Source organism: Pinus tabuliformis, chromosome 1_1 (assembly GCF_031772625.1).
Source record: "Pinus tabuliformis cultivar Carrire ecotype Pingquan chromosome 1_1, CPIR1, whole genome shotgun sequence".
Taxonomy (NCBI): domain Eukaryota; kingdom Viridiplantae; phylum Streptophyta; class Pinopsida; order Pinales; family Pinaceae; genus Pinus; species Pinus tabuliformis.
Window position 1 is genome coordinate 799,349,731 of NC_142297.1, and position 11,615 is coordinate 799,361,345.

The following is an 11,615-nucleotide window of genomic DNA, read 5'->3' on the forward strand; positions in this document are numbered from 1 at the left end:
GTGTTCCATTGCTCTGTAATATATAATTTTCTAACAAGAGCATGTAACTAGGTAACTTAAACACATGAAAAAGAAGCGAAAATCATAAAGTAACCATGAGATCAAAGGCACAAAAGGATTTGATTACAGAGTTCACCTAATGTGGGCTACGTCTCTAGGCCCTACTCAATGTGGGGAGGCCTCTTTCATTAATTGGAAGCAAAAATGAATTACAATCAACTTTACATAAATGACCCTTATACCTTGAATTTTTTTCTTGGACGAAAAATGCAAAGCTCAGATGCAGAAACTGACATCACCATTGGATTTGTGGTGCAAAATCATGTCAAATGACTATAGATTTAACCATATTCTGAACAAGTGACGTCTAGATCTCCAAGAAATCTTTAGATTCCCTCAAGATTCCCTACAAAATTATTCTCCCAAGATTCCCTAGGAATATTTCTCAAATTTCATGCCCTCCTCGGCACAGTTCCAACCTAGGCACTCATGGTTCCACCTGCAAAATGCATCCTACTACTTCTCAATTCCACCACTCCTTTCCGGATGAGAAAATGTTTAAGGTTTAAATAATGGTGGTATGTGGAGTTTTCCAACCAAGGGTCATTAGCTTCTTGGCTAGCGGCATATAATTAGTGTGCAAGTGGTGGGAGGTTCCAGGGTCCAACCCCACATAACCCTTGTTTTGGTGTAACAAGTGTTATATATGGCGCGTTATGGTGTATTACCTGGCGGTTATGTTTTATCACCTAGCGGTTATGTTTTATGGTTAGAAGTGTAATATTTGGGGCCGCCCATGGGCCAGGTAAGTTCAAACCCCACCAATCTCCTCCACATGGCACTATCATATGGTTGGGCGGGCCCGGGTCCCTGGTGACCTGACTCATAATTATATTATATGAATAATTTCGTTGGAACGTATTTGTCATTCGGTTGGTGGGGTTGGTGGTTTTCCAACCGAAATTTATTATTATTATGTTTTTTGTTTTGTTATATAGTCCATATGAGCCAAAAAAAATTCGCCAAGTTTTGAGGGTCACTAGAAAAACTAAAGTAGCGACAAATTCGCCCATTCCGACCGCCAGATTCTGTGCGCCATCCCTTTGCGAAACTGTTACCTTGTTAGTGGCTACCACTTGACCTAGTTTGGAGAGAACTTTGATAGGCTATATCTTGAGCTTACAAACTCAGATTTGAGTGTCGTTCACACCGTTTGAATCAAGACGATAAGTAATACAATCTGGTCCCAATTTCACTTCAATCTGATGACTTTTATTTTATTTTTTGTTTTCAAGGCCACTTCTATTTCTGGAGCCACCTAGATCATTTATCAACTGCCAATATTAGTAAGCACAACAATGACCTTTACTCCAATAGAAATCAATCATTAGGATTCACCCAAGGCTCAGTGAAATGTAGTTCAATTCCAAGAGAATGAATATAATACATGGGTGGTTTATCAACTAACTTCTTTATGCTAGTGAGTCAAGAACCTATTATCCAGGTGGTTCATCAACTTACTGAGAATACACATAAGTTGTTTATCAGTTCCTTTTAGTAAACACCTGGATGTCTCATCTTGTCAGGTGGTTTACTCACCCTCCAGCAAGGATCCCAACTATTTATTGACTATAGGAATTCATCCAAGGCTCAGTGAGTATTGTTCAGTTCCAGGAGAATTAATATACTACATGGGTGGTTTATCAACTAGCTTCTCTAAACTAGGATTGTAGGAGTCAAGACCACTATCCAAGTGGTTTATCGACTTACGGAGCAAGCACATAATTGGTGTATCATCCCCAAGGCTAGCACTTGCTGGTTTATCAATTCCTTTCAGTAAGCACGTGGGTGTCTCATTCAGTCAAGTGGTTTATCAACCCTCCAACAAACATCCTAGTGGTTTATTATCCCCAAGGCAAGCACTAAGTGATTCATCTGCTCCATTAAACTTTCATTGGCCAACCAATCATTCAGGAACACCACTAGTCTTAGCAAAATGTAAGGTTTTTCTATCCTGATCACATAGCACAATCTAGGAGTGTTCTTCCCTCTTTCTTGTAGATCCACATCTGCTACAATTTCCCTACTCTACCTTATTTTCCGTTCAACATTTATTGTTCCTTCTTTAATAAGTTATTCCTTTCTCTCCCACTACACAGCTGTTTGTGCATTCTCGCATACCAGCACACACAACATGCAACTTGTACATCTAATAACTTTAGTATACATATTTTAGGGTTTACAACATAACCATAATCATTTAACTTGTACAATTTCATGTAGATATACAAATTTTTATATCAAACAATCTTGTAATTTCACAAAACAAATTTCTTTTTACAACCAAACCTTCTCTTTATATGTAATATGCATACGTAATACCTACATGATCTATTTGCATCACTACAAAGATATTTTTATGCAAATATCTACTATTATCAACTAATCAAGTATATGAAACTACTTTACCCCTTTTTTTTAAATTTCACACTTAAAACAAATTGTTATTAATACCATCATTCTCTTATCATCCAAAAACTATTCATAAATTATAAAAATTAAACTTCTATATTTACATATTTAAATCTTCTCTAAACTTATAAAATAAACATATACATAAATTATAAAAATTAAATTTTTATATTTACAAATTTAAACGTTCTCTATCTATCTATCTCTCTATATATATAGATATATATATCCCTTTACGCCTCTAAATCTAATTTAAAATATATTATAATGAAAATATTTTAATATCGACATATCCCTTTCCACCCCTAAATCTAATTTAGAATAAATAAACATGAAAATATTTTAATAAAATATAAAATTCCAATGAGATCGTTGTTTCCTCATATCCTTCTAATAAAATATATTAGTCATTATCCCTATGGTTATTATTTTATTGAATTTTTTGGAATCTTTCATTTATGTCCTTAATGTTGTGTAGAGATGTGCCTTATAATGATTTGCATGGAGACCTTCTATAAAGTTAAAACAACTTTGAACTACAAAGCAATGAAAGTTTCTTTTCACATAATGGTTAAACTTGAAGGGATGTGAAAAATATTTGGAGGATGGACTATCTTCCTTCAATGTTGTTTTATGTTTCAAATTTGAAGAAGATTTAAGTTGGAAATGTTATCTTAGGTTTTACTATTTTTTTTGGGTAGCTTTTTAGTTGTCGAGAAATTGTATAACATGTTTAAACTTAACATGTTTAAACTTAAACTCTAGGGAGATTATCATTTAACAATATATTTACATTTTTTTGAGGTGCTTTCACACATAATTAATTAAGTGGGTGTCGGTGGATATCTTTGTTTTAATTTCCACTCTAAGTGGAAGAACTAGGAATTGTATAGAATAGGAATTGTATAGAAGGCAAAAAAATACTCTAGATTTTGGGGACATTTTATTTAATAATATTTTTTTAAGAATTATTTGAGTAAAATAAGCAAGTTGCTTTTTAGGTTTATTTATTAAAACGAAATTTTGCAATATATTAAGATTAAGGTTATTATTTCTATGATTTTTTTAAGGTTAATATTTCATTGTTTTGTTTTCGTGTTGTAATTATAAATATATTTTTATGATTTGTAAATTGTAAATTGTTATAGATATTTTATTAGAGTAAGATATTGTAATATTTTGAAAAATGTTATTATGTGATTTATTTCTTTAGATTTTAGATTTATTATTATTAGCAGAGTGCTTATATTTATGAAAATAATTGAAATTTCAAAATGAAAAAACAAGTAAATGAATACACCATTTACACAAATCAATAGAAGTTGTGACATGGGAGAAAATTCAACTAGAAGGTGAGGTTTATGCTATAATCCCTTTTCTTTAATTATGAAATGGAGGTACAAAGAAATGTGCACTTATTATGGGGTTTCTTTTGATATTGGGGCTTAAATATCACTCCTATGTTATGCACTCAAATATCTTCCTAACAACTCAATATTTAACATAGTATGCTAGGCATTTAGGATTAGGATTAGAATTTTTACATGCTTCAACCCTAAATTGATGTTAGAATTTTGGACCCTATAGATTCTTCTTAAAATTCCACATGTGACTAGCCCCACATATGCAAGTAATGGGGATTGATAAGGCATCCACTTAGTAATGATGGTCAAGAGGGTACTTAACTTGCAAGAGGCATACATGTCACATATGAACTCTAATTGAAGTGATTTTCACAGCGTTGGAAAGTTGTTCTTGGTTCATAGAACCACATTGAGGCATACGTGTCACATATGAACTCCGATTGAGGTGATTTTCATAGTGTTGGAAAGTTCTTGGTTCGTAGAACTACATTGAGGGGTTGGTGTAGTTTGATGACGAAAACTGACATTGGAAGATTTTGGATCCCAAATCTCCAAATTGGGGCCTACTAAAATATGAAATTTCTCTAATTTTTTCACTCATAATATACCAATATAAATGACAAATTATATACTCATCTATTTTAAATAATTTTGTATTTAATTATGAACATATTTATAAATATTACAAAAATTATAATCATATTTATTTGTATTACGAACATAGCTATATAAATTAAATCCTTGGGAAAAGCCTATAACCATCATTTTATGATAGGCAAAAAAACACACACTTATAATACATCTCATATTACAAGATTAAAAATAATCATAACAATGAACTAAATTATAACTTTATTTTAAAATATTATTATATATAATAATATATATATATATATATATATATATATAAAACAAGATTCCTTTACCATGGAGATTCACCCCATTTTGGCATGGAGATTTTTATTTTGTGAATGAACTTTATTACAATATCATAAACCAATACTGACTTATTAATAACACGTCTAAAAATCATAACCCATTTTATAATCAAAATATTTCATATATAATGTATATTATTTATAGTATTTTGTTTGATTAAATTGGAAAATAAAAAAACATAATTAATTTTGAAATAAATCTTCTTCATTTATTTATAATTATTTTTAGAAATATTTTGTGAAGTTAAATATTTATTATTTGCCTAAAATTAAATTAAGTTGTAAAAAACCTATTTCAAAATATACATATCTATAAAAATGAATTATAGAATTTTTGTTGTGTTTGGTAAAACTTGTTAAATGAAATATTGGAGATAATTCGTTTGTCACTCTGAGAAACATATTCTATAGCAGGTCTTAGCACACGTATAACGTTTTGCAACACATGCTTTTGACAGGTTTAAGAGTACTTGGAACATTTAGCTGCATTATTAAAAAAGCAAAATTGCGGTCAAAACAACTCTAATTCAAAATCATTTTCATTTTTATATGCATCAAATTATTTAAGCAAAAATTCAGCCAATGTAACAGATTGACAGTTCGCACCCCGTTTGAATTACAGTCCATAAAAGACCGAATACTTTAAAATAGTCAATGAACACACTCATTAAAAAGAGTCGTGTCTGCACTGTTACCACTCTGGTTACTATTGCAAGTAATATTGATTTAACCTCTAAGCTCTAATAAAATTACTTAAAAAGAGTTGCAAAACACCTCCAACAAAGCATCCTCCTCCTTGCCGTCGGAAGTGTCAAGTTGAGTGTTTAATAATGTACAATTTGAAGAAATTAAGGCTTGAAGCCCTGGCAGAGCATCCGTTTGTAGGTTATCACACCCACTCAAGTTCAGTGTTCTGAGGTTTGCAAGACCACAAAGCCCTCCTGTTTTCATCAATGCACGACACCCCTTTAAATCTAGAGATATCAATGTTGTTGGCAATGCTCTCACTTCTACCAGGTCATTACAGAAAGTGATGGATAGATGTTGAAGGTCTGGACAAACACCTTCAGGAAAGGATATCTCAGATATTTCTGTACCATTCAGCTGCAAAACATTGAGCCCAAGCATTCCTTTTTCTCCTTCAATCTTTCCAAATGGCAGTTCCCTTAAAGGACACCTGTGTAATGCTAACGTTCTCAACTCGTTCATCTTCATGACACCTGGTGGTAAGCATTGTATTCCACATTTCCGTATATTCAACTCTGTCAACTGAGTCAACAGTTCAATTGAATCCGGCAAACATTGTAGTTGCACGCATCCATGGAGCCACAATTGCCTTAATTTCGTGAGGTAACCAAGTGAAGCTGGCAACACTTCCAACAGAGGGCTTCCTAATATGAGGAATTGCAAATTTTTGAAGGACTTAACATCAAAAGCGAACTCTTTTAAGTTTGTATCGAACAAATTTATCTGGGGACAACCTGAGAGATCTAAGCATTCAAGCCTAGAGAGATTTCCAAGTGTTTTAGTGGACATGGTCAAACTGGAGCAACCCTTCAAATGCAGTTGTCGAAGTTGTGGACTTGCCCATGAATTTGGAAGCCTCTTTAAATGTTTCCATCCACTTAGGTCGATGGCATAGAGGCCTTTCAAAATTCTCAAAAGTGTCCGGAAGCATCTCCAAACTTTTGCACAGTCCCAGATTGATAAATTCTAGAGATGTTAACTTCCCCAAAGAATCTGGAAGCCTCTTTAAACTTTTACATCCCCTGAGACTGATGTAAAAGAGAAAAGTCAAATTCTCAAGAGAGTCCGGAAGCATCTCCAAACTTTTGCACAGTGCCAGATCGATAAATCTTAGAGATGTTAACTTCCCCAAAGAATCTGGAAGTCTCTTTAAACTTTCACATCCACCGAGATTGATGTAAGAGAGAGAAGTCAAATTCCCAATAGACTCAGGAAGCATCTCCAAACTTTTGCACAGTCTCATATTGATACTATCGAGATACGTTAACTCTCCCAAAAAGTCTGGAAGACTCTTTAAACTTTCGCAACCAGTAAGGTCGATGCTTCTGACATCTTTCTGATACCTTAAGGAATCTGGAAGGATCTTCAAACAAGGGAACCCACTGAGGTCAATGTCTAACCCCTCGTGACCCAGGTTTTTGATGGCTGGGTTGCAATAGATTTCTGGGAAATTTAGCAAGCAATGTGGAAGCTTCTCCAATTTTTTGCACGAGTCTAGATTGATGAATTTGAATTTTTTCAATTTCTCCATTGAATCTGGAAGCACCCTCAAACTTTTGCACAAACTAAGATTCAAGTATCGGAGATTTGTCAAATTCTCCAAAGAATCTGGAAGCATCTCCAAATTTTCACAGCCAACCAAAGCGATGTGTTGGAGATCTCTCAAATCCCACAACGGATCTGGCATCCTCGTTAGACGAGCACTTTTCACTACAATCTGTTCGAGATGCCGCAGCTTCCCTAATGATTTTGGAAACTCTAACAGTGGAGCATCAATATTCAACTGCAGCAACTGCTGAGGTGCCTGCAATGTTCACGTTTCAATAACTAAAAAACTGATCAAATAACAATGATTCTCATTTGCAAATTACAGCATATACGTCTACGTACCCGATATTCGCCTTCCCACAATCTTCCCAATTCCCTCCCGTTCACTTCTAAAACTCTTAAATCTTTCATTGAAAAAGAAGGCAGGCATGAGCAGCGACAGTCATTCCAGCGGAGCGATATGAGGTTCCTTGATCGCATCTTCAGCTTCAACATTCTTTCTACAAAATCGCCTTCACCTTCAAGAATTTGCAACTTCGTGATTCGGAACATCTCCTTACTGTTTAGTAGTTCTTCTAATTCTAGCGATTCCTCAGCGTGATCAGTATCTCTAGCGATATTGGACACAGGGGCCATTCTAATTCCGCGCACTTCTATTGTTTCCTGTTAATTATTTAAAATCAATAACGATTCATCACATGGTACACCGCACAGTCACTGAATAAACAATATTGAAAGTTGTTTACACGGAAACATATAACGATTGCAGGATTGAAGCACTTACATATAAGGATTGCTCCAAGAGATCGAAAATTCCTCTGAACGTGCCGCACCATATACGGATCGGCAATGATCTTTGTTGGGCGATATTTCTTCCCATGAGTACGAGAAGATCATGCATCCTTATGATGTTTTCTTTTCCTGTCTCCAACTCTACAAGACACTTGTCCTGTAGAGTTTGAAGACCCACCGAACCTTGCCAACCTGAGCCACTCCAAACTTTAATCCACTTATCGCTTTCTTCTCCTATGCCAAAGCAGGCAATATCCAAAAATATTTGCTTCTCCTGTTCATTGAGCGACTCATAACTAACTCTGAGCTTCTCCTGTATATCTTCAGGAAGTATTGAGCCAAGTCCATTCAATAGCCCTTGCCAGTAAGATATGTTATTTTTCCCACGTAGCAAAGCCCCAAGCACTTTCAGAGATAGTGGCAATCCACCGCAGGTCTTTAAAAAGCCATCTACAACATCATTAAATTCTGGTGGTGGATGTGGCTTTCGAAAGGCATGAGAGCAGAAAAGCTCTCGGGAGTGTTTTGTACTAAGTTCCTTTAGGTGATAAATGAAGGACTCTTCGATGTCTGCATTTCTAAGGACCTGCTTGTCCCGAGTTGTAACTAAAAGCAAGCTTTCGTGGTGAAGTACATTCTTTATTGGCAAGAAGGAATCCAGTTGATCAACATGATCTATATCATCTAATACTATGATAGATTTACAATTGGACAGGTTCCTCTCAAGTTCTCCCAACCCTTCGACGGAATTCTGAATTTCGATATCTATACCTTTAAGATCCTTAATAAGTTTCCTCTGTAAAGATGGTAAAGCGTTTTTGGCCACATCGAACAGAAAAGACGACGATCCGTTGTAAATTGATCTGTTAGCATTGAAGAATTGCTTGGCCACTGTGGTTTTTCCAACTCCTCCAGATCCCACAATCCCCACAACCTTGCATGCCTGCTCGTCCTTCTGCCAGCCCCCTTGCACAAGCCGTTCAAACTCTTCTACTTTTTGTTGGAGACCGGTTGCATGGTTTGCCACAAACAAGGGTGGTTTTGGAACCATTTCCACAACGCTTTGCACAACCTTATGCAAGAGCTCTAATTCGCCCCTGGAAATTCATTGAGAGAGAGGTGAAATAACGACTGAGAAAAGCACCCAAGTTGTCATATATCTACCTAAATCAATAAAATACCCTATGGAGATTAAAAACTTGTAACACAGATTGGGACAATGGTAGACCCTCACCCTTTAAACGCGTCCAGCTCCAAGCCGCTTATTTCTGCAACATAAGAAAGAGCCTTTCTCCATTTCTGAATTGTTTTGCTGTCGTATCCCGGTTTCTTTTCCAGTTCGCACAGGGCTGCAGCGTACAGTCCATATTTATCTTTGTCCGTCCTCCGGAGATCAGCAGGCTTGACGCCGTGAAATACAGGAAGAAGGGTAGCTCGGCCGGACTCGGCGGACTCCACCATGAGGAGCAGCTCATTGAGTCACCATTTCGATTGGGCATAATTCTGAGTGAAAAGCGCCACATGAACACTCGCGCCTCGAATAGCGTCTTCTAATTGCGAGGTAATGTTCTGTCCAACCTGCATTTCCGACTTGTCGAGGAAGGCTCGCACTCCACGATCAGCAAGCTGGCAATAGAGAGCGGTGGCGAAGGTCTCCTTGATATCAGGCCCACGATGGCTGATAAAGACATCGTGGCACCGGGAGTAAGAATTTGACGCAGAGCAGGCCGAGGACGAAGCAACTGCCATTGAAATTGAAATCGAAATCTGGATGGATAAAAATGAAAGGATACGATGATGTGCAGGCACTGAGATAGAAGAGTGAAATTGCGTGGGAGCCGAAGGGTTGGGTGTACATAAAATACTTCACAGAGGAAACCTCCACGCGCTTGAAGAAATGCGCGCATATGATGTGATGTTGATGTCGCCAAGATGCGCATGTGATGTCATGTTGATGTCCCTCCGCGTTCCGCGTTTCTGCTGTTTACCTATTTTTTCTCCGAGGAAAGGTGTTGCGGTGTTTAAAGAGGCTACCATTTAATTTTATCTGGATTCGGAAATGAATTTAGTACCATTAATTTTTTTTTATAGTACTTAAAATTTTGAAGTAGAATAGCTGTAACTCGTTTTTCCATTAGTTTTTGAGTAAAATGTACTCTCCTAAACTCTGGCAAGAGAAAATACTTCAACAACGTTGATTTCTGTTTATAATGAACACTATATATGTGAATTGATGAGAAAACTGCTCCAAAGAACTAGAAGAATCTACCACTTGAATTGGAATTTAGATACATAGAAATAACAAAATATGATGATGTGCAAGTATCAACACAGAAGGGTGAAATTGCAAGGGAGAGGAATAAAATGTTTGTTTCCCTATCATCCAAACGAAAGCTCTACACATTTGAAGAAGATGCATATTGGATGTCAATATCACTTTGTATGAGTATCTTGCATCATGCCATAATTGTAATTTGCGGAGATACATATCTAGGTGTCAATATCACTTTACATGAGTATCTTTCATCATGCCATAATTGTGATTTGCGTTAACTTTTTCTCCTTTAGGATAATAAATACCATTTTTATCTTGTATAATTTTTTGAGTCACATAGGCTCTTTCCATGATGGTGAAAAGAAAATTTGGAGAGGGTTAAAATGTGATGATAAAGACATGACAAGAAAATTTGGTGCAATAATAGTTTAATGACTTTAGACAATTATATAATTAGTATTATTATTATCTAATTTTAAGGTTACGATTAAGTTAGACACCAAATGGGTGTATAAGACTCTATGTACAAATTGGTGTATAAGGCTCTATGTATTTGGTTGCTAAATTCTACAAAAGGATACATACTCCAAGGCATACATATTCTACCCCCCTCTAGCTTTGAACCTGTGACTTCTTAGGAGGAACCACATGCTCTTAACCATTAAACCCACTCAAGTTGTTTAATTGACATTAATATCCATCTATTCATCTTTAAATTCATATATGATGTTGAACTTAACTTTCTTTAGAAAGAAAGTAACATTGGCCTAAGCATTTTATTTAACTCATATGAAATTTTCCAAGGCCGACAAATCCATGCTTATATATATATATATATATATATATATATATATTCAATACTTTGCTACAAAGTCTTTGTGCAATTCACTTACAATTTTTTTTTTTAGAGGATCATAATCATATAGAAATATATTGCAACAAATTATCTGTTGGATTATATAAGAATGGAGAGGAGAAGTAAAAAAATTGCATAAAATCAATGGTTATCCATGGCATTAACCTTACTTATGATTAGTAAGTACTTGTCATTGAGGGTTCAAAATGGGGCATAGGCGAGGATACAAACTAATGCAATCATGGGATGTAGCCAAGAGGTATTTCCCATTGAAAATATGGTCTTAACATTGGAAGAGTTAGGTAGTTGCAGACTAAATATGGTTATCAATCCAACTCAAACTACCCTTTGGTCCCAAGGTTGGTCGTTGCATTAGGGTTGAATGGTAAGATGAGTTAAGGATGGGAGTACTTTATAACTAAATTCAAAAGAGCCCATATAAGGTTGAGTGGTGATCTCAAAGATTTAGCATGGCAAACGAATAATACTATGAGTGATTCAATTGTGAAGCTCAACTAGTAGCTCTACAATCCCTCATTTATGCTAAGATCAAGTGGTGGTGGTCAAAATTGTGGAAGGTTAAGGCTCCATCTAAGAGTATATGACTCATGTAGATGATTATG

General features: G+C 35.6%; 1 protein-coding gene across 1 annotated transcript; it reads right to left on the reverse strand.

The window, feature by feature from the left end:
- Window positions 1–5,389: 5,389 nt before the first annotated feature.
- On the reverse strand, window positions 5,390–9,327 carry LOC149216425 (disease resistance protein Roq1-like). Its single transcript, XM_089391200.1, has 4 exons — window positions 9,096–9,327; window positions 7,854–8,958; window positions 7,412–7,732; window positions 5,390–7,325 (listed from the first exon to the last, which is right to left on the reverse strand). The coding sequence occupies exons 1-4, from the start codon at window positions 9,320–9,322 to the stop codon at window positions 6,300–6,302; spliced, it is 2,679 nt and encodes an 892-aa protein (XP_089247326.1). The 5' UTR covers window positions 9,323–9,327; the 3' UTR covers window positions 5,390–6,299.
- Window positions 9,328–11,615: the final 2,288 nt, after the last annotated feature.

Bases quoted from the DNA above. Each gene is read 5' to 3' on its own strand.
- LOC149216425 (XM_089391200.1), bottom strand. From the start codon at position 9,322: ATGGTGGAGTCCGCCGAGTCCGGCCGAGCTACCCTTCTTCCTGTATTT. The intron at 7,733-7,853 runs GTAAGTGCTTCA...AATAATTAACAG, and splicing joins TCTTGGAGCAATCCTTATAT to GAAACAATAGAAGTGCGCGG. The intron at 7,326-7,411 runs GTACGTAGACGT...TGAACATTGCAG, and splicing joins TGTGGGAAGGCGAATATCGG to GCACCTCAGCAGTTGCTGCA.